This window comes from Bos mutus, chromosome 17 (genome assembly GCF_027580195.1).
Source record: "Bos mutus isolate GX-2022 chromosome 17, NWIPB_WYAK_1.1, whole genome shotgun sequence".
Taxonomy (NCBI): Eukaryota; Metazoa; Chordata; class Mammalia; order Artiodactyla; family Bovidae; genus Bos; species Bos mutus.
Window position 1 is genome coordinate 42,817,428 of NC_091633.1, and position 24,056 is coordinate 42,841,483.

The 24,056-nt window shown below is 36.9% G+C and overlaps 1 protein-coding gene, 1 non-coding gene and 1 pseudogene across 5 annotated transcripts in view; all 3 read left to right on the forward strand.

Moving 5' to 3' along the window:
- Positions 1-19,281, forward strand: part of ABHD18 (abhydrolase domain containing 18) — a 39,272-nt gene extending 19,991 nt beyond the window's left edge. For 3 of the 4 annotated variants that reach the window (XM_005904818.3, XM_070386507.1, XM_070386506.1), the window contains 6 exons: positions 5,082-5,220; positions 7,766-7,855; positions 8,514-8,615; positions 12,938-13,313; positions 14,087-14,249; positions 17,061-19,281. In XM_005904818.3, the coding sequence (XP_005904880.2) occupies positions 5,082-5,220; positions 7,766-7,855; positions 8,514-8,615; positions 12,938-13,313; positions 14,087-14,249; positions 17,061-17,112 (922 nt within the window). In that variant the 3' untranslated portion in view covers positions 17,113-19,281. The remainder of the gene's footprint in view (positions 1-5,081; positions 5,221-7,765; positions 7,856-8,513; positions 8,616-12,937; positions 13,314-14,086; positions 14,250-17,060) is intronic. The other variant, XM_070386508.1, reaches the window with a different exon arrangement.
- Positions 5,284-5,417, forward strand: LOC138991517 (small nucleolar RNA SNORA42/SNORA80 family). Its single transcript, XR_011467497.1, has one exon. It is a non-coding gene; the product is annotated as a small nucleolar RNA SNORA42/SNORA80 family (small nucleolar RNA).
- On the forward strand, positions 8,622-12,928 carry LOC138991496 (small integral membrane protein 15-like; annotated as a pseudogene).
- Positions 19,282-24,056: the final 4,775 nt, after the last annotated feature.

Genomic DNA, 24,056 nt, shown 5'->3' on the forward strand with positions numbered 1-24,056 from the left:
GTGAGACAGCTCTTTGCATCAGGTGGCCAAAGTACTGGAGTTACAGCTTCAACATCAGTCCTTCCAATGAACACCCAGGACTGATCTCCTTTAGAATGGACTGGTTGGATCTCCTTGCAGTCCAGGGAACTCTCAAGAGTCTTTTCCAACACCACAGTTCAAAAGCATCAATTCTTCTGTGCTTAGCTTTCTTTATAGTCCAACTTTCACATCCATACATGACCACTGGGATAACCATAGCCTTGATTAGACAGACCTTTGTTGGCAAAGTAATCTCTCTGCTTTTGAATATGCTGTCTAGGTTGGTCATAACTTTCCTTCCAAGGAGTAAGCATCTTTTAATTTCATGGCTGCAATCACCATCTGCAGTGATTTTGAAGCCCAGAAAAATAAAGTCTGACAGTTTCCACTGTTTCCCCATCTATTTCCCATGAAGTGATGGGACCAGATGCCATGATCTTAGTTTTCTGAATGTTGAGCTTAAGCCAACTTTTTCACTCTCCACTTTCACTTTCATCAAGAGGCTTTTGAGTTCCTCTTCACTTTCTGCCATAAGGGTGGTGTCATCTGCATATCTGAGGTTATTGATATTTCTCCCGGCAATCTTGATTCCAGCTTGTGCTTCTTCCAGCCCAGCGTTTCTCATGATGTACTCTGCATATAAGTTAATTTCAATAATGCAGGGGAAAATTTGACTAAAGTCAAGTGGTAGCAGAGGAAATGAAGTACTAATGTACTTTAGGTAAAATTTACAAGTTGAAATAAGACGACTTGTTAAAAAATTGAATATTGTAGGTAAGAGATCAAAAGTTCTTCCTTGGACATGTTAAACTTGTAATGACTGTTAGACCTTCAAGTGAAGAAGTAGGAAGATGGAAAGTGCTGGGGATAGAGAAGTCACGTGTTCAAAGTGGTCGTAACAGGCTTCCCAGGTGTCTCAGTGGTAAAGAATCCTCCTACCAAGCAGGAGACCTGGGTTCGATCCCTGGGCTGGGACAATCCCCTGGAGATGGAAATGGCAATCAACTCCAGTGTTCTTGCTTGAGAAGTCCTATGGAAGAAGAGCCTGGCAGACTACAGTACATGGGGTCACAAAGAGATGGACACAATTTAGCAAGTAAACCACCACCATAGGTCTTTATAAAGTGGTGAGAACGTGAAAGAGGTACAGACAAAAGCACAGTGCAGTGGAGGCAAACCTATATTCTGTGAAGGGTAGTTTAGAATCTCCTTTCAAAACCTTGTGAAAAGTTAAAATGCAAAACTAAATAGTCCAAGAATTCTTACTCAGGAGCCATGCCATAAATTCAGAACTAGGTGTGTCATATAAGTGGTTAAAAAGTACAAGAGGTTATTGAGTTCTAAGAATCAGCGTAAGTTTAATAGGAAGACTGTGACTTTGGAGTCATAAATATACTTTGGAATCATAACTTACCATTTGCTAATTGTATGGCCTTGGTCTCTCCAAGTATCAGTTAACTCATTTATGAAGTGGGAATACTAAATAATTTCTTCCATGAAGGATTGTTGAGAATTATGTTTATAAGTTATCCTATCAGATATTATATACCCAAGAAATATAATACTTTATTTTGTTTTTCTTGAACAATTCATCCTAAGTAAGAAATTGCCTATAATTTAAATTATAATAAACAGTTCTCTCTCACTTTCATCTCTCTCTCTTTCTCTCTCTCAAAGCCATCTATGCCTGCTTTCATCAAAAATGGTTAAACCATTTGAGACTCAGTCCATTGTTACAAAGAACCATTGTCCTAGAACCTACATTAGTAACTTCTATGTAAAAGAACCAACTGAAGTGGAACTAAGATTTCAAACTTCCATACCAGGCTAAAATAAGTAATCAGGAGAACTATGATCATAAATAGAAAATTGGAACAAGGATAGAAATCCAATGTAACGATAAATAGGCCTTTTTATGATGATGAATATAATTTATTTTGGCAAAAGATAGCATAGTTTCTATAAAGAGAAAGCTGCTTTGTGGACTTAACTCTAAGAGGATATGGTAGGACAGTGGAGATAAGGTCTTCTGGGAGCCAGAGTTCTGTTTTTCAAAGCTTTGCATTCCTATGGCACTTGGTTCTTTGCACATAATTATTCTACATAGGCACATAATATGTCTACATAATTATTCTACATATAATAACCATTGACAAAGTGAATTTTTATACATTCTGGCAATGTTTCCTATAGGAGTATGTCTTTATGTGAATTAAATTTGAAAAATAGATTATAACTTGGTCACTTTAGTAATAAAGTCATATTTTTTATCATTATATAAGAATGGTTCTGGATTCTAAAAATATGGCGTAAAATAATTCTTACAAGTAAATACTTGTATGTACAATCAATTTCTAAAACAAAGTTTCAGTTGAATTGGTATGTTTAAATTCATTAAAACATGTATTTTTATAAAAATCATTTTTCTAATAGTCGAGATTTCAGTAATCCAGGAGACTAGTATTAGGTTGAATTCTTTTACATTGCTATTTATTTTCCTTTTGTTATTGTTGCCTTGTTCCTTTTTTAATATTTTAATTTTATTGGAGTATAGTTGATTTACAGTGTTGTGTTAGTTTTAGGTGTACCAAAGTGATTCAGTTATACATCTAGTCATTCTTTTTTTGATTCTTCTCTTATATAGGTTATCACAGAATATTGAGTAGTGTTCCCCGTGCTATACAGTATGTCTTTGTTGGTTATCTATCTTATATATTGTACTGTGGGCATGTTTATTCCAAACTCCTGATTTATCCCTTCCCTTCACATTTCCCCTTTGGCAGCCATACGTTTATTTTCAATATCTGTAAGTCTGTTTCTGCTTTGTAAATAAGTTCGTTTGTATCCTTTTAAAACTAGATTCCTCATATGAGTGATAGCCTATGATATTTGTCTTTCTTTGTCTGACTTAGTACGGTAATCTTGAGATCCACCCATGTTGCTGCAAATGGCATTATTTCATTCTTTTTTATGGTTGAGTAATAGTCCATTGTATATATGTACCACATCTTTATCATTCTTCTGTCAGTGGGCATTTAGGTTGCTTCCATGTCTTGGAGAAGGAAATGGCAACCCACTCTAGTACTCTTACCTGGAAAATCCCATGGACGGAGAAGCCTGGTAGGCTACTGTCCATGGGGTCTCAAAGAGTCGGACACGACTGAGCGACTTCACTCACTCGTGTCTTGGCTATTGTAAATAGTGCTGCAGCAAACACTGGGATGAGTGTATCCTTTTGGATTTTGGTTTTCACCAGATATATACTCAGGAGTGGGATTGATGGATAATATGGTAGTTATTTATTTATTTTTTTATGGAACTTCCATACTGTTCTCCTTAGTGATTATACCAATTTACATTCCAACCAACAGTGTAGGAGGGTTTCCTATTCTCCTTACCCTCTCCAGCATTTACTGTTTGTGGACTTTTTTTTTTTTTTTTTTTGGTGGACTTTTTGTTAATGGCCATTCTGACTGTATGAGGTGTTACTTCATTGTGGTTTTGATTTGCATCTGATAATTAGTGATATTGAGTATCTTTTCGTGTGCTTTTTGGTCATCTGCCTGTCTTCTTTGGAGAAATGTCTTTTTAGATCTTCTGCCCATTTTTTGAGTGTGTGTTTTGTTTTTTTTTTTTACGTAGAGCTGCATGGGCTGTATGTCAGTCGCTTTGTTTACACATATTTTCTCCCAGCCTGTGGGTTGTCTTTTTGTTTTGTTTATGGTTTCCTTTGCTGTGCAAAAGGTTTTGAGTTTAGTTAGGCCTCATTTGTTTATTTTCATTACTCTGGGAGATAGATCAAAAATGATACTGCTGGACTTCCTGGCAGTCCATTGGTTAAGACTCTGTGTTTCCAATGCTTGGGGCACAGGTTCAATCCCTGGTCATGGAACTAAGATTCCACATGCTGTGTGGTACAGCCAAAAAAAAAAGATATTGCTGTGATTTATGTCAAAGAGTGTTCTGCCTGTGTTTTCCTCTAAGAGGTTTTTGTGTTTTTTAATCTTATGGCCACACCACGCAGCATGTAGGACCTTATTTTCCTGACCAGGGATCAAACTTGTACCCCCTGCCTTGGAAGTGCAGATTTTCAACAACTAGACTTCCAGGAAAGCCCACTAAGACTTCTTAGTTTCTGGTCTTACATTTAGGTCTTTAATCCATTTTGAGTTTATTTTTGTGTATGGTGTTAGCGAGTTTTTGAATTTCATTCTTTTACATGTATCTGTCCAGTTTTACCAACACCACTTATTGAAGAGACTGTCTTTTCTCCATGGTATATTCTTGCCTCTCTTGTCATAAATTAAATGACCATAGGTGCATGAGTTTATTTCTGGGCTTTCTATCCTATTCCATTGATCTAGATTTCTGTTTTTGTGCCATTACCATATTGTCTTGATTACTGTAGCTTTGTAGTACAGTCTGAAATCAGAGAGTCTGACTCCTCCAGACTCCATTTTTCTTTCTTGAGATTGCCTTAGCTTTTCGGGTCTTTTGTGTTTCCATACAAATTTAAGAGTTTTTTGCTCTGGTTCTATGAAAATTATTATTAGGTTTCAATTAAACCTAAACAAAATTACTATTAGGTTTCAATTCTTTTATATATATATATTTTTTTTTTTAATGTGAGCTTTAAGCTCTATTGTAATTTTTTTTCCTAAGAAGGGACAACTGTAAATTTGTTTTTCCTTTTATTGATGTGGTAATTTAACTAAAAATTGACAATATAGAAATATTATTTTCCCATACATATTTTAACACTTTTAAGTTCTGTCAAATAAATAATATGTTCTCCTCTGGATTTCGAAATAGCTCAGTAGTTGAAATTCAATGAAGGTTGTATGTTGTAGAGCAGATACAACTTTTTAAATTTTAGGTGATTAATATGTAGAACAATGTTAGCAGCAATTTAATTTTAATCAATTTATACCATTGTTTTATTAATACTTAGCTATCTGGTCCTTTAAAAGAAAAACATGCATTTTGGCTGCCTATTGTAAATTTGTGTGTATAAAAATGTAAAAACATAAATAATTTTCTCTTTTGTTTTGCGAGGCTAGAAGGTCCAGCTTAAAAAACGTGTCCGACCTTTTTGTGATGGGAGGAGCTCTCGTTTTAGAATCTGCAGCTCTCTTGCACTGGCTAGAGAGGGAGGGTTATGGACCTCTAGGAATGACCGGAATATCCATGGGAGGACACGTAAGCATTTTCATTTCAACTTATATTTAATTGTGGTTATGTTTATAAGATCTATGGAATCAAGCATGGTAATGGATTTATGGCTTGTCCTCTGTGGGCATCTAACAGTAGACCCATGCCAGAGAAAACTGCAGCTTCAAACTATTGCCCTGTCTCCTTACCTGTGGGCTATGAGCACTGAAGAGGGTTGTGAAGTGGGTGGAAGGTCTAGAGAATCTAATTATTTACAAATTCACTTTAGGGACTTCCCTGGAGGTCCTGTGGTTAAGACTCCATGCTTCCAGTGCAGGGGTGTGGGTTTGATCCCTGGTCAGGGAACTAATGCTGCATGGTATGGCCAAAAGAAAAGAAATCACTTTAGGTATAGAATTAATTTTACTTTTGGTGAAAGCAGAAACCAATTTTTTTTAATATTTCTTCTTATTTTTTTTACTTAGCTTCTCCAGGTCTTAATTGCAGCACACAGCATCTTGTAGTTGCAGCATATGGAATCTAGTTCCCTGAACAGGGATCCAACCCGGGCTCCTGCATTGAGAGTGCAGAGTCCCAGTCACTGGACCACCAGGGAAATCCTGCAGGAACAGATTCTAAACTTTTATTCCAATTATTAAATAATGATTTTTTTGTGATTTATGGAGATACTGATTTTACTACTTACTTCACAGCTATATTTCAGGTATTAGATTTAATATTTTATTAAAAGTTGATAATAAAAATTAGCTTTTCAAATCTCAACTATAAATGCCTTATTTTGCTATTAAATTCCTGAAGATAGCTGATTTGCAAAACACTTTTCAATTATCTCTTCCCTCCATCCCCTACCATCAACCTATTTTATCTTTGCTTTCTAGAGTGTACAGTCTCCTCATTGGTTTCTCCATTTAGTCTTTTCTCTCCTCAATCTTTTTCTTAAGAGCTTTTTCCCACACTATAACTAGTGTGGTCTTCCTAAATCTGTTCTCTGCTCTCTCCTGCTTAAAACCTGCCAAAGGTTTTACTATGGAACTGGCACTAGCTGTGCATCCCTCTAGTGCCCCCTCACTCCTTATCACCTAGCCAGGTAGCAGCTTGCCCTTCCGCTTCAAGGTTAGAGCTGGAAGAAGCTCTTCCTGATTCCCAGACCACACTTCATTTTTCAGTAACATGTACTTATTTCTTTGCACTGTGGCTGTTTGTCTAGCAGTCCATTTTCTCTGTAAAGCAGTTGATTCAGTGAGGGCCAGGAACATGACCCTCTGGCTCATTTCTTGGACATAACAAGCATTCAGTACATTTATATCTATATCTATAGATACATATTTTTTATAATTCATTTGAGTTATAAGATTAAGTTTAAAAACTTACTCAAATTCAAAGCAATTACCAAAGGCTGAAACTGATAAAATTAGCTTCAAAAACTCAAATTTGAAACAACTAAAGACACTGAAACTGAAAGGTGGCAAAAGATTTATTTTCCTATCTAGTACTGTTTCCATTTTTATGACCTAAGTCAGAGTGTTGTAACTTATAAGCTGGACTGCTACCTATTAACTGGTTTCCCTACCTCAAATCTCACCCTCTCTAATCAATCTTATAAAATACTTTTTAGCTTCATTGAATCAATTCTTTGACAATAACGCTACTTTGTTCCAGTTTCTTTATTAATTCCCCATTATCTATGGAACAAAGGAACCTCTGATCTGATCCTGATCAAGCTTTCTGGCCCTACCTGTCTCCCTACTCCTCTGGATACATGTGCCCTATTGACCAGCCTAACTGAAGTATATTGGCTGTTTCCCCACCAGACCCTGTATTTCTCACCATCTGCCTTTGATCATACCGTCTTCTTTATATAGAAGACAAGATCCCGTCTATCTTTTCCCCTAAAAGATCGCTATTTCATGAAGCCTTCTGTAATTCCTCTAGCCAAAAGTAACATTTCACTTCTCTAAACATACTGCATCATTTTATATCAGCTATATAATCTGCTTTGTAGTTCACCAAATTCTTGACACCTTTCAGTCAACCTCAAAAGTCTGAGATTTTTAGTTACAATCTTGCTCAGCCTGAGCAGGTCACTTAAGTAATGAGTGTGCTTAGCCTACTGCCCAGGATCTACATCCCAGCATGTTTGCTCTATATTTACCCAGTAGAAGGTAGGTTTCTGTGAAGGGTCTTAAAATTTAAAGATACTTAAAATTTCCTAATATACTTTATTGGTTTTTTAGGAGGCAATTATATGTCATTGTTGAGTTTATGATCTGGGGAATTTGGAGAGGTTGCTAGACATTCTCATGAGTGTTTAAGAGACTTTGTGTTCATGTTTTATTTCACCAACTACTATACAAAAATTTTTTTTAACTGGAAGATAATTACTTTACAATATTGTGATTGCTTCCACCATACATCTAACATGAATAAGCCATAGGTATATATTTGTCCCCTCTCTCTTAAACCTCCCTCCTACCTCCCTCCCCATCCCAGTCCCAAAGTGCTTCTTAATATTAAATATTTTTCATTTAATGACTGTGAACTTTAAACTGAATCTCTCTGTGTTATCTTACAGATGGCTTCCTTAGCAGTATCCAACTGGCCTAAGCCCATGCCATTGATTCCATGTCTGTCGTGGTCCACAGCATCTGGGGTCTTCACTACGGTAATTTAATTGCAGTTAATATTTAGATAGCTATATATAATTAAACATAATAATTTTCAGGGTTCCCAAAATCACCCCCAGGTTTGGTGATTCACTGGAAGGAATCACAGGACTCCATATATAGTCATATTCACAACTAAAACATATTGCAGCAAAAGGATTCACTATAAAATCAGCCAAGGAAAAAGGCACACAGGGTACAGTCCAGAAGAAACCAAGCATAAGCTTCCAAAGGAGTCTTTCAGAATGTGTTTAATTTCTTCAGCAGTGAGTTATGACAATAGGTGCAAATTGTTGTCCCTCAATGAAACTCACCTGAGCCTTGAAGTCCGGGGTTTATATCAGAGGTCAGAGTTCTTAGGTATTCTCAGCCTCACATACTAAAATTCCAGAAGGAAATCCAATGTTTAGTAGAAACAGCATTGTTTGTATCAGCAGTTTAGGCTTAGAGACCCACATCATTTTGGAAGTTTTATATCAGGGTAAAGAATTATTGTTTACTAGTTAAATAGGTCCAACCTTATAAGTAGGCTTGTCCAGAGATAGGAAATCTCAAGCCTGCTTTGTTAATTTTTTTTCTGCACAGTAAGAATAATCAAACTATTGGACAACATGCTTTACAGATGTGATCTGATCTTAATTTAGTTTGTTATTTCAGGGCGTGCTAAGTAAATCAATTAATTGGAGGGAACTAGAAAAGCAGTATTACACACAGACAGTTTATGAAGAAGAAATTATTCACATGCTTGAATACTGTGGAGTAAGTATTTTTAACTTTTGCATAACATGGGGGGGTGGATTTTGACCATGGTTAATGATTCAGATTTTTTAAAAGAATTGCAGATTTTTAAAAAATATATATATATTTGTTCTTTCTTTTTTTTTTTTGACCATGCTGCATGACTTGTGAGACTTTGGTTCCCTGATCAGGGATTGAACCCAGGCCCTCGGCAGTGAGAGCACAGAGTCCTAACCACAATCATGCAAAGCTAATGTATAGCTTACTACGTTTATTAAATAGCTAATGCATTTGTAATAGGTCAAGAATAGAACTTGACCACCCAGCTCAGCACTTTAGCACCCAAACCAAAAACGTCTTTCATGTGTCCTAATCAAAAGGCCCTCCTCCCTCTACTGTTTAGTTATCATCATCCTGATTTTTATAGTAATTACTTCCTTCTGTCTTTAAGATAATTTTATTGTCCAGATATGCATTCCTAGATACACATCTTTTATTTGATGTGTCTTTTAAGTATCTTTAATCTATAAATTCTTCTTCATTCCTTTCTTTTCATTATAATTTATCTGTTGAAGAACATAGGCTATTTACTTGTAGAGTTTCTCACAGTGGAGATTTTTGTTTGTATTCTCATGTATATTCCTCCATGTTCTTTGTCGAGAGTATAGGGAGCAGGTAATGTCTGGCTGCTCTTTCCTGTGGTGTAAGCAGCCATTGATGCTTAATGCCTATGTCTATTACATTGAGAGTTGCAAAATGCTGATACTCTAATTCTGTCCTTTTTTTTTTTCATTTATTAATTTAAATACTTTTATTTTAAAAAGTCACTTCCTTTGCTAATTATTTGGTTGTCTCATAGTTCAATTCATATTGTTGTTATTTAGTCACCAAGTCTCATCTGACTCTTTTGCAACCCCTGCCAGGCTCCTCTGTCCATGAGCTTTCCCAAGCAAGAATACTGGAGTGGGTTGCCATTTCCTTCTCTAAGGGATTTTCCTGACCCTGGGATGGAACCCAAGTCTCCTGCATTGGCACACAGATTCTTTGCCCCTGAGCCTCAGTTCATATAGGAAAGGGTTAATTCTTTCCCTTAATTTACCAATTTACCAATTCAGGGAAATGAATTGCTTCCTGATTACTCTCCTAAAGTAACCATTCTTTTCATAAATTTTAAAGTTTTGCACATTCAGTTTGAAAGTTACTGATAATCTGGGTGAGTTGGGAGTCGGGGAGGCTGGTGGCACCCACTGCACAGGTTTTGCCCCAGTGTTAGCTGAGGCAGCCATGGTACTTTGCAAGGAGTGGCGGGAACCACCCCTGATTCTCACACACCCCCACCATGTGAGCCCCAGGCGGAGGGAGGGTCAGCTGAGTGTGGCCCCAGGGGCCGGATGCAGGTGGGATGGCGGTGGGGGCTGAGGAGGGGGTTGGTGAGGAAGGGTGAGTGAGTGAAGGGGAAACACCAGTATGAAGGAAAAGTGCAGATGGTTTCAGGTGCCATGCTGGTCCGGTCTGGAGATCAAACCCAGTTTCAGTCCCTTTTGGATGGAAGAATATTCCTTAAAGAAATAATATTTATTCCTCCAAGCATGAGCTTGGAATCTGTAATTGAGGTACATGAGAACATAACAGAATTTAAGCCTTATCTCAGAAGTGTATGGTAGAGCTAAAGGAGACAACCAACCAAGGGTCACCTGAAAATGTGACTGGCTAATAATCCCAGGACAAAATCAGAGACTACTCAAGTTTCCCTCCTGGCCCAGACAGTAAAGAACATGCCTGAAATGTGGGAGACCCAGGTTCGATCCCTGGGTGGGAACAGTCCCTTGGAGAAGGAAGTGGCAACCCACTCCAATATTCTTGCCCAGAGAATTCCATGGACAGAGGACCCTGGTGGGCTACTGTGCATGGGGTTGCAAAGAATCAGACACAATTGAGCAACTAACATTTTCACTTTCACTCAAGCATAAGGCCTCTGCAAAGATGTTTGATGTACAGGCCTGGGCTGAGTATGTTGTGGTATAGGCTTGCAAAAGATCCACATGGCTTCCTTACAACAGTTATTTTAGTCCTTACTCCATTGTTTCTGGCAAGTGCTGCACTGGTTTAGAAATTGGCAAGGCTGATTGAGGCCAAGGAAAAATGTCAAGAAAACATTTCGAAAGTTAAAGGACTGAAAAAGGATTGATGGATAGAAAGGGAGTTTGGGGAAGAATGGATACATATACATATATAGTTGAGTCCCTTCACTGTTCACCTTGAAGCTATTACAACATTGTTAATAGGCTATACGGCAACCCACTCCAGTGTTCTTGGCTGGAGAATCCCAGGGACGGGGAAGCCTGGTGGGCTGCTGCCTATGGGGTCGCACAGAGTCGGACACGACTGAAGTGACTTAGCAGCAGCAGTGCAAAATAAAAAATTTAGAAAAACGAAAAAGGAGTGAAGGGATGAACAGGCTCTGTAATCAAAGGAAAATTGTTTGGAAAATTATGCAGCTTTAGGAAGACCCATTAAAGTTTATTTTCAGATCTTATGACAGTATTATTTAGTAAACAAAGTCTGAGAACATGGAAGAATCATGTTCTCACCTGTACTGTATCAACTTTTAGGCTTCATGTAGAAGTTTGTTGACAGTTAATGTAAATTTATATTTATTATGCTATGGATTCTTTTTAACTGACTTAGTCATTTGCCATTTTGCAGCTTCTGTATTAAAATGAATACATCCTATGGAGAAAAATGGCTTTAGATTATGAACTCTGTTCCAATAATGGCTTAAAATGGGGTCCTGTTCTAGACAAAGGAGATTAAGAATGTCAAAATCAGAATTGTCCTGAGGTGAAATGCATGCTAAGGCTTAAAAGAGATATAGTGTATTAATTACATCTTTTATCATTATTACTTATTTCTTGGAAGGGAATCTTTTCTGGCTCCCTCAAAGCAAAATAATATTTATTCAATGAGTACTTACTTTCTGTATTTTTCTCATTTTAGCTTTTGAGATACTTGTAATTACCAGACATTCTGCATTCTTAAAATTTTTCAGGATGGGGAACACATCTACACCCACGGCTGATTCATGTCAATGTATGGCAAAAACCACTACAATATTGTAAAGGCAGTTAGCTCTTTGTCATATAAGTTGCAAATATATTTTTCCCAGGCTGTTGTTCTTTTCTTTGACTGCTTTTAGTATCTGACAAACTTTATTTTTACTTAAATTGTAAGTTCTTAAACTTAGTGTGTGTTATACTTTGGGAATTTTAATAATTAATATTTTTTCTTGATAATTTTTAATTTGTCTTAGTTCAGCCTAAGAAAAGAATTTGGGGTGACTAAAGTATTACTGCTAGGATGCACTCCTAAGAATTTTAGAAGTTCTAAGGTTAAAACAAATCATGGATTTCAAAACTGTGACAATAAAAACATGACACAAGCAAGATTTCCCTGGCTGTCCGGTGGTTAGGACTCTGCACTTGCACTGCTGGGGGCCCAGACTCAATCCTAGTCTGGGAACCTAAGGTCCTGCGAGCCTAGTGGTGCAGCCAAAACAAACAAAACAAAATGTGTCACAGCCTAAATGATAATCTTTATCATTTAGTAGGAAACATTTAGCAATAAAATACAATTTGTCTTAGTCCTCAGTTAAATTTGGATGCCTTTTTTTCTGTTTTTTTTTTTATTATGGTAAAATATATATCACATAAAATTTACCATTTAAACCATTTTTAAATGTACAGTTCATTAGTATTAACCATTTTAACCATTTTTAAGTGTACAGTTCAGTAGTAGTAAGTACATTTACAATGTTGTATAACCATCACCTCCATCCATCACCACCATTCATCTCCAGAACTTTTTCCTCTTCCAGGAGTTGGTGATGGACAGGGAGGCCTGGCGTGCTGCAATTCATGGGGTCGCAAAGAGTCGGACATGACTGAGCGACTGATCTGATCTGATCTGAAACTGAAACTCTGTACCCATTACACTAAACTCTGTTCATCCCTCTTCCTAGCCCCAGGCAGCCACCATTCTACTTTCTGTCTCTATGAATTTGACTGCTCTAGATTCCTCATAAAACTGGAATCATACAATATGGTCCTTTTGTGTGTGGCTTATTCATTTAGCAGAATGTCTTCAGAGTTCATCTATGGCGTAGCCTGTGTCCGAATTTCATTCCCTTTTAAGATTGAGTAATAATCTATTATATGTATATATTATATTTCATTTGTCCATTTATTCCTTGATGGATATATGTGTTTTCTCTTTGTTTTGACAGGGTTGTTACATAAAACCCTATTTTATATTAAATGACATTTTCTTCTCTTTCATATGTTCAGACAGATTCTTTCAAAATGGGACAAGAGTTCGTGAAACGCTTCCCTAGCAGTGCAGACAAGCTAACTAACCTTAATCTGGTTTCTAGAACTTTAAATTTAGATACGACGGACCAAGTTGTGTCCCAAAAACCTGTTGAGTGCCATAAATCTAGTAAAACATCTATCAGTGCCACATCAGGACTCTTGTTACAAGATACCTCTAAGATGGACTGCTTCAATCACACACTTTCAACCAACAAAAGTAGTTATACAAGTTGCAGTCCTCAGTCATGCCACCTACTCAGTAAAGAACAAAGAAGAAACAATCTTCAGAAAGAATCTTTAATATTTATGAAAGGAGTTATGGACGAATGTACTCACGTAGCAAATTTCTCAGGTATTAATTTTCATATGAAATTGAGAATATATGCTGATGATAGGTAAAATGTGTGAAATATTTTTAAAGTATGCTATAAGATAATTTCATTTATCGTTGGCTCCACAATGTGTTTTCTAAGATAAGTGAGTTATTTAAATGTATATTTAAATTTTATCCATGAAAATCCAAGACCATTTTATTCGTTAAAAACATTGGGGTTTGTATCTTCTTTAGAATACTCATCTTACTGTATTAGAGATGAATATTATAATGTTATGGTTTAGTATGGTTGATTTTTTTAAAACTTATTTTGTTTATTTATTTTTCACTCTGTTGGGTCTTCATTGCTATGTGGGCTTTTCTCTAGCCACAGGTAGTGGGGGCTACTCTCCTGGTTGCATGGGCTTCTCATTGCGGTGGCTTCTCATGCTCAGCTCTGGGGTGCTCGGGCTTCAGTCGTTGCGGCTCCTGGGCTCTAGCGCACAGGCTCAGTAGTTGTGGCACACAGGCTTAGTTTGCTCCACAGCATGTGGGATCTTCTCGGACCAGGGATAGAACCCATGTCTCCTGCATTGGCAGGTGGATTCTTTACCACTGAGCCACCAGGAAAATCCAGTATAGTTGATTTTTAATTTAATGATCAAAAGTTTTAGTTTGGCAAGTATTTTTTGCATACTTACTGCATTGTATGGCGTATTTTACTTTTCAATATGGTTACCAGTATTTATATATAAAATTCTTAGAGCTTCTTCAAAGTATATATGTTGCATCTTAAAAAATCCTGTGCCTAGTTCCAGTTGACCCAAGCCTCATCATAGTGGTTCAAGCCAAAGAAGATGCCTATATTCCACGAACAGGAGTTCGAAGTCTGCAAGAAATTTGGCCTGGTTGTGAAATCCGATATCTAGAAGGGGGTCATATTAGTGCTTATCTTTTTAAACAAGGACTCTTCAGGTAAGATGATTGGTCTAACTGGTGTATGGTGTCTGTTACTTGTTTTGGGGATTGTTTTTTTCTCAATAAATATGAAAAAATTGATATTTGTCTTATAGATTTTAGTCCTCTTATTTCCTTCCTGCTTGTCTCAATTCTCACATTGTGATGCTCTTTCCTATCTTGTCTTATTTTCTTTTCCTTCTAGAGAACTAGGAAATAGCATGTGATAGGCGTGTTTTATTGTGTGGTTTTACCCTCCTCAAATATTAATAACCAGGTATTTTAGAGTGTAGGGAGGAACACTAGGGTTTGTAAAACTTGCTTTGACTCATGATGAATTTTTCACTCCACTCTGATGTTCTGTCAGAATGACCTGAGCATCCCATGGAATAATCTAGCAGTGTGTTCCAGCAGCCAGTAAATATTGAACCTTAAATGAGAAGTGAAATACTGATTTTATTGTTAATAATCTTGTATGACTCCATATTTGTTAGAACTTATAAATAAAAGCTTTCCTGCAATGCGGGAGACCTGGGTTCAATCCCTAGGTTGGGAAGATCCCCTGGAGAAGGGAAAGGCTACCCGCTTCAGTATTCTGGCTTGGAGAATTCCATGGACTGTATAGTCCATGGGGTCGCAAAGAGTTGGACACGACTGAGCAACTTTCACTCACTCACTTATAAAAACTTTTATGCTATTATTCTAGTTTTTTGATATGCCAGTTTTTTTCTACTTCTGTTCGTTTGATTGTAACAGTTATTATTAGAATATTTATCATTAATCAGTTCACATCAAGAGGTTAGACCAGTGCCCTGTGCAGTGTTCCAAAAATGCCAACTGGACAGTCATATCATAGAAGAATTGTGTGTGTGGTATGTTTGACATGTTTTTAGCTCTTTTTTAATCTAAGAAATAATTATCTGTATGTTGTTGCTTATGTAGTTCAGTGTAGAGATGTCACCTTCTTGAGGTACAGATTAATTCTTCAAGTCTGTAATGTCCTCAAGAATGTAAGACTTTCTTTTTATATAGTATGATCTTTAAAAAAAAAATACTCATTTGTAAAGCAGTGAGTTAGTCAGTGAGCAGACTATTTACCCAACACTCAAGTGACCCTCTGGCACAGCAAAACTAAAACAAAAGCAAACAAAAATTGTGCGTAGGGAGGGTTGCTAGGGTTGCCCAAGAAGAGTCTAAAGTTCTGTTACATGTGAATGCAGAGAACCCACATGCTTGCTTTAGTAAATTGTTATCAAATTTATTTTATTACTCTTTTATGTATAAATGTGGGAGTATGGCTGAGAGGCATTAAGAAGAATAGATGTAATCAAAGTCAGCTATAAAAACTCCTCAGTGCTCACTTGAAGGCTTCATTTGAGAAAGAAATAAATGTTAGCTATCAGTATGTGCCAGGTACTAGAGCGATTTCTTCTGGTGTTACTTTTAATATCCCCTTTTATACAGAAACACAGAGAACAAAAAAGATTAAATAACTTGCTCAGGAGGAATAAATACTAAGCTATTTGACTTATACTCCCCACTAGTCACTTTAAAACCTAACGAAGTTTAGATGACATTGGAATAGCAGAACTTTACAAATTCATCCTTATCACTCATCAGATTTAAAAGTAAAACAAGCCAATCCTTTGTGTGCTCTAAGAATTTGGGTTAAGCTGTTTGGATTGATAGTACAAGTGAGTAAGAGACTATTCAAGTGATTTAAAATGCATATGTATACCTTTACTAACCCTTCTCATACCATGTACAGTAGCCCAGATTGCAACCTTGGGTCTCATTTTATATATTTTTGAGCCACACAAGAATGATACAAAACTTTTTCTTTCCAACAAATTGGAAATCACAGTACATAGCAGGTGCCAGTTTTAAAGTTAATCTTAGTATCTTTTTAAGGATGTAGGGAAATGCTTAGTCAAACAAGTACAATATAGGATTAATATTAATATGATCTCAATTATTATTTATTTATTAAAATTTTTATTTATTTATTTGGCTATGCCAGGTCTTAGTTGTGGCATGTGGAATCTAGTTCCCTGACCAGGGATCAGACCCTGTCCCACTTCATTGGGAGCGTGGACACTTAACCACCGGATCACCAGGGAAGTTCCTCAGTTATTATTTAAACTGAGGAAAAAATACAGACATGAGCATTAAAAAAAAAAAAAAGCCTGTAGGAAAAGATTAAACATACATACCTTAGAGTGATGGGATTATGACTTTTTTCTCTTTTTCTGAATTTTATACAATGAAAATGTATTTGACAATAGGAAAAAAAGCCAAAATAAGCCTGACAAATAATATCTTATGAACTTGGGCCAGGTCAATTTGACTATTTCTTTCCAATTAAAATATTAAAATACCTAGAGAAGTTAATGTAGGAAACTAAGGCTTTTGAGTTCATTTGCTATATCATAATCTATGAAACAGATTGAATATGACATTTGAAAAGTTATATAACCAGTTAATTTTCAACAAGTAGAAAGAATAGAAAGAACCAGTTCCTTTTCATTTTATCGTATTTTAAAATAACATAAATTTCAAGGCACAAAAAAAGTGCTTCTCAGGAAAAGATGGCTTTTATCAACCTTGAGTTTATAAACCATCAGTTTCTGAACCATAAGTTGGAAGCACATTTGAAGTTTTCCAATAGTGGTGAATTACATGGATCCAGACACCCTCACGTACCTGTCCGTTTGGAGACAAGGCCAGGTTGCAAGCCACAGGGTATTTGGAAATAACTTATAGTAAAAGCATTGTCTGTCCCCCTTTTTTGCCAAATACTTGAAGTTTTTCTTTCATGTTTAATTTTAGGCGAGCCATCTATGATGCATTTGAACGCTTCCTCCGTAAATACGCCAACTAATGGGATCACTCTGTGCAGCCAGTGGAGCCATCATGTTTCTCACAAAAGGAGCTCCACCCTTTGATGATGTGAAGAACAAGCGCAGACAGCACTATATACTCTACCTGCTGTCAGTTGAGCCTGGAATTTATATTACAAATCAGTCAACTGTTATCTTTAAATACATTTGAATAATTCTAAACCAACATTTGGTGAAATAATGTTAAATATTTTGTTAGTTTGTGGGAGTCCCATAAAAATCAATTATCTAGTCTCTTGTTATTTATGAAAACTTTACATTTTTATTATGAATAATTTATTGATTTAAAATAAAGGCATTCATAGAAACCCTTTTGGTTTTTAAAGAACTGCTAAATCAAACTTGGTTTGTAATATGTCAGCCTGCTGTTGTACATATTCCCTTACATGGTATTTCTATTATTGACTTGATTTGAGAAACATGTTTCTTCTATGGATCCATAGTGAATTTATAATCCTATTTTCAATACTAATTTTCTGCCATGGATAATTCTGTGTAAAATCAGTGTTAATGTTAACTTTGAATTCTAAGAAATCCTGATTGCTTTGTATTTAAGTGCTTTTAATAATTGAATGTGAGAATGAAGATAAGATGCATAAGACTTTAAAACTTTGCCAAATATTAGGTTAGAAAAAAAAAATGCCAAACATATTTCCCCTACTTGAAAAGTTTCAATTCATGAAAAATGAAAATGGACACAGACGTATTGCATTACTTGAAAACAATTTCTTAACATTTTCTTGTATACATACTTAGAGTTTGCTAAACATCTAACTTTAAGCCAGATACTTAAACAGCTTTGACTTTTTAATTTCAGAAATTAATGGCCACTTATAAAATTGATTTGTCCCATATACACTTCACTTTATAGAAAAGATATAATAACTAGTAACTTTTAAACCTTTTTAAAAAGAAGTATTATATGGTTACACTTGGTGCTTTCTTTTTATGTTAAACTTCTGAAGCCAAGAGCTAAAATGTTTTTTAAAAGTAGAAGATATTTTGGTAGGAATAAATGTATTTGAGTTGCATTTGTTTGAAGTATGTGTTGTCTGTGGGTTACTTTATTATAAGTAGTCGTACTCTAGTAAGGATATTTGAATTATAAGGTGCTTTTGCAGCCTTTTTTTAAGGAGATTTTATTTGTCCTTATAATGCCTCCATCACCTTAATTTTTAAAAACTATTTTTAAATGATTAACGTGAAGTCACCAATGGCATACAATGTTGTAAATTCTGTAAAACTGCTTTGACATAATGAACAAACATGGTTTGAGCTGTAAAATTTTACTTGTTTAGATTAGAACCTTTATACTGACAGTATGAAATTACTAAAGTTCTCCAACAAAATACTCTTTAAAGATAAACTTGTTGGTTAACTGAAATACAAGTATTTTCTTATGTATTTAGTGAGGTGATTGAATGCTTTCTGAGCAATGGCTTGAGCAAACCCAGTACTTTATTTTTCACATAAATATTTCCTATAAGCAATAATGTACATAATAATGTATGTAACTTTCTATTTGTAAAAGAATAAAATTCATTTAATTTTAATAAACTCTTAGGCATAACTAATTTCTCCTAAATAAATGTGAAAAAAGGTATTTTTAAAAATTTCTTCTCTTAGTCAGATGTTTTAAGAACATATCCACACAACTACCTAAAGAAATGTTCTCATTTTTAAGATTGGGTACGTAACTTGCTAGAAATTCATTTAGCCCAGAGCTGCAAACTGACAGTCAATTCAGGCCAGCTTGGCCCACAATTGTTTTATTCAGTGTGCATAACTCCAAAACTTCTGAATTCAGAAAGTCTTTGTATTGGGTATGCAGTCCCCCGTTTGCCATAGCTCACCAGACTCCAGGCTCTTACATGAGACTACTTCACTGCTTTGTGTTTCCCACTTGGCCCTGAAGACATCTGAGCTTGAGACCTCAGTTTAGATCTGTGGTTTAAAAAAATTCCAAGATAAAACTGTAAGTACTGTTGAATCATTTTAGCATATGCATTTTTAGATTGTGTCTTATGAATGTAAATTTTAATGTGGTGCTTTCTTTTGTAAAGATCATTGAATTATTAACTCTGTAACTGAAATTTTAAAATCATTTCCAGATATTTTATATTCACAATAAAAGTCTATTTAAAAAAATACTTGTTATGTTCAAGAGGTTTTATTCTAAATACAGAACACCCATGTCACATTTGATTAACATGGCCTAATTTGGGACTTCCTGGCCGTCCAGTGGTTTAAGACTCTGCACTTCCACTGCAGGAGTCATAGGTCCCATCCCTGCCTGGGGAACTAAGATCCCACAAGCTGTGGGGCACAGCCAAAAAAAAAAAAATCTTTAAAGAACATTCACAATGTAAAATTAAAAGGGACAAGAATTGACACACACCCCCATAATTATTTTAGTTAAAAAACAGTATAAAAATAAAACTAGCTTAACTGCTGCTCTAAGGAAATGGCAATCTACTCCAGTATTCTTGCCTGGAGAACCCCCATGTACAGAGGAGCCTGTCAAGCTGCAGTCCATGGGGTCACAAAGAGTTGGACACAACTGAGTGACTAAGCATAGAAGAACTGATCAAAGAGTTAAGTCTGTTTAACGGAATCTGCTCCTAAAAATATTTTAGAAGTGTTATGACTAGATCATGCATTGTCCTGTAGATTAGGTTAAGGATTTTGGTATTCATGCAAAGCTACAGAAAGCCATGAAGGGTTTTCTTCAGGTGGGGATGAAGTGGGGGAGACATGAAGTTGGTGGAGATTAAATATATGATTTCATGTGTTTTAAGAAATTAACTCTGGCTTCAATGAAAAGAACAAGTTGTAGGGGGCCGGCAGTCCTTGCAGAGATAAGCTAGAAGGCTATTAAAGTGGCCCAGGTGAAGAATGATTATAGCTAAGATTATGATAGCAGTGGGTGGATACAGAGAGAGCTGGATGGATTTCAGATGATGGATTGGTGATGAGTTGGAATGAGGTATAAGCAAGTGGTATAAGGTATAAGCCTTTCGAAGAGAACCCTGGAAGAAGACCAGTGTGAGGGAAAGCATCTAGAACCCAGTCTGGCATATACAGATTTTTGATGTCTAAAAAATAGACAGTAGGATATGTAAATCAGAGACTCAGAGCAGAGAACTGGACAGAAGGGGGAAAAAAAAAGACTTGGAACCACCAGTGTTTATAGGGTGACTGATATTATAGGTATGGTTAAGATTTTGAGGCATCTAGGGAAGAAAAAGGACAACGGTTCTCTTTTTGATCTTAGGAACCCTTTATACATTTAACACGTGAAGGCCCTAGGGAGCTTTCAGTTATGTGGATTACATTTATCAATATTACCACTTTACAAATTGAAACTAAGAAATATTTTAAAATATTGATTAATTTTAAAATAATAAACCAATACATGTTGTATTAGATTTCTAGGGTCACTGTGAAAAATGTAACACAAAATGGCCTTAACCAAAAGAAGGAGAAGGCAATAGCAACCCATTCCAGTACTCTTGCCTAGAAAATCCCATGGACAGAGGAGCCTGGTAGGCTGCAGTCCATGGGGTCGCTAAGAGTCGGACATGACTGAGCACCTTCACTTTCACTTTTCACTTTCCTGCATTGGAGAAGGACATGGCAATCCACTCCAGTATTCTTGCCTGGAGAATCCCAGGGACAGAGGAGCCTAGTGGGCTGCTGTCTATGGGGTTGCACAGAGTCAGACATGACTGAAGCGACTTAGCAGTAGCAGCAGCAGCCACAAACAACAGAAATTTTCTCGCAGTTCTGGAGGTTAGAAGGCCAAACTCAAGGTGTCCATAGGTCCTTGCTCCCTCTGAAGTTTACAGTGAAAGATCTGCTACATGCCCTGCTCCTAGCTCCTGATGGTTGAAGACAATTTGTAGCATTCCTTGGCCTGTAGATGCATGATTCCAATCTTTGCCTCCTTCCTCACATGGCATTCTCATTTCTGTATCCAAATTACTCTCTTCTTATAAGGACATCAGTCATTGGATTAGGACCCACTCTAATCCAGTACGATCTAATTTTAACTAGATTACATCTGCAAAAATCCATTTCCTAAGATCATATTCAAGGTACTGGAGGTTAAGACTTGAACTTATCTTGGGACTTCCTCAGTGACCTAATGGTTAAGAATCTGCCTTGTAATGCGAGAGGACACAGGATTGATCCCTGGTTGGGAAAGTAATACCCCACATGTCACAGAGCAGCTGAGCCTGTGTGTCACAAGTAGACAGTCCATGAAAGTGAAGGTCGCTCAGTTGCGTCTCTTTGGACGCCATGGACTATACATATATATATAGTCCACGAAATTCTCTAGGCCAGAATACTAGAATGGGTACCCTTTCCCTTCTCCAGGGAATCTTTCCAACCCAGGGACTCAACCCAGGTGTCCCACATTGCAGGCACATTCTTTACCAGCTGAGCCACAAAGGAAGCTATGAGAGAGTCCGTGCACCCCAACAAAAGATCTCACATGACATAATGAAGAGCCCACAAGCTGCAACTAAGGCCAGATGCAGTCAAACATTAATAAATACTTTTAAAGACTGGAACACTCACAAATGTTAACAGTTTTAATAAAAAGTAACTTGTTTTCCAATACCCCAAAAAAATATTTTTAGTAGTGTAGCATTATTTTAGTCTTGTGAAACTTAAATATCTAACTTTAGAGAAGACAGCTGGACTGCCATATCCGCTTCTGCATTTGATCTGTTCTGAAAGGTTAAAAGGATGTGAATAAAATCTGGCTGGAAGAAGGAAAAGTGTTTTCCTTTTTAGATAATTGAGGATATTCCTCCTTGATACTACACCCAAATACCATAAGTGATAGTTTCTTAAACAATGCAATGTGGTATCTCAAACCATATTAACTTTTCACTCTCTGATTCATTAAAAACCATTGTTTTCTATCCTGGAACAGAAAAAGGACATTAGTGGGAAACTTTCTTAGTTTTGACAAATGAACCATAGTTACGTTAAGATTTTAGGTGTAGATCAATGAAAGTCATTTGGGAAATCTTGCTACTTCCTTTCAGTTCAGTTCAGTTCAGTCCCTTAGTTGTGTCAGGCTCTTTGCGACCCCATGGACTTCAGCACACCAGGCCTCCCTGTCCCATCACCAACTCCCAAAGTTTACCCAAACTCATGTCCATTGAGTCAGTGATGCCATCCAACCATGTCATCTCCTTCTCCTCCTGCCCTCAATCTTTCCCAGCATCAGGGTCTTTTCAAATGAGTCAGCTCTTCACAGCAGGTGGCCAAAGTATTGGAGTTTCAGCTTCAACATCAGTCCTTCCAATGAACACTCAGGACTGATCTCCTTTAAGATGGACTGGTTGGATCTCCTTGCAATCCAAGGGACTCTGAAGAGTCTTCTCTAACACCACAGTTCAAAAGCATCAATTCTTCGGTGCTCAGCTTTCTCACATCTATACATGACTACTGGAAAAACCATAGCCTTGACTAGACGGACCTTTGTTGGCAAAGTAATGTCTCTGCTTTTGAATATGCTATCTAGGTTGGTCATAACTTTCCGTCCAAGCAGTAAACATCTTAATTTCATGGCTACAGTCACCATCTGCAGAGATTTTGGAGCCCCAAAAAGTAAAGTCAGCCACTGTTTCCACTGTTTCCCCATCTATTTGCCATGAAGTGATGGGACCGGATGCCATGATCTCAGTTTTGTGAATGTTGAGCTTTAAGCCAACTTTTTCACTCTCCACTTCCACTTTAATCAAGAGGGTTTTTAGTTCCTCTTCACTTTCTGTCATTCTCCCGGCAATCTTGATTCCAGCTTGTGCTTCCTCCAGCCCAGCATTTCTCATGATGTACTCTGCATAGAAGTTAAATAAGGAGAGTGACAATATACAGCCTTGACGAACTCCTTTTCCTATTTGGAACCAGTCTTTTGTTCCATGTCCAGTTCTAACTGTTGCTTCCTGACCTGCATACAAGTTTCTCAAGAGGCAGGTCAGGTGGTCTGGTATTCCCATCTCTTGAAGAATTTTCCACAGTTTATTGTGATCCACACAGTCAAAGGCTTTGGTATAGCACTTCTATAAATTTCAAGTTGTTTTACACTAAAAACGTTTCTTTAAAATGGATGCTCATATTAACACATTTATTAATGTTTTGCAATTTTAAAGATATTTTCACTTATCTTGCTATATCGTAACAAATGAGTTCACAATAATGGCTAGAATTACTATGTCCACTTTAGTGTGTTAGTCTCTCAGTCATGTCTGACTCTTTGTGATCTCATGGACTGTAGCCCACCAGGCTCCTCTGTCTATGGGGATTCTCCAGGCAAGAATACAGGAGTGGGTTGCCATTTCCTTCTCCAGGGAATCTTCCTGATTGAGGAGACTCCATGGGCTCCCAAATAGCTTTACACAACTGAGCAACTGAACAACAACAATAAAGTTTCTAATCTTTTCTTTCTATAACCCCCAGAGCTTACATTTATCTTACCCTTATCTCATTATATTTAAGTACTCAACTGTTTGTGCCCCACCCTCTCCAAACCCAGTCTGTAAAACAAGCAGGTCTGATTCATTTTTTATGCTGGAATAGTTCAAGGACTACCAGCTGGTCCATTCCGAGTGTAGTGCTCTTTTCCGTGTACCAGATTATAATTTTAAACCACAGTTGACCCTTGAAACTCAGGGGTTAAGTTAGGAGCTTTGACCCTCTGCAAAGCAAGAAATCCTTCTATAATTTATAGCCAGCCCCACATTAGGTGTACTTGGTTCCAAAGTATTCCCTGCTCAGCATTCCTATATTCTACCAACACTGCTTTGGTCCTGCAGTGCTGTGGTGTTTATTACTTTTTTAAAAGTCCAGGTATTTTGGACGGACCCAAGCAGTTCAACCGCCTGTTGTTCAAGGATCAACTGTACAT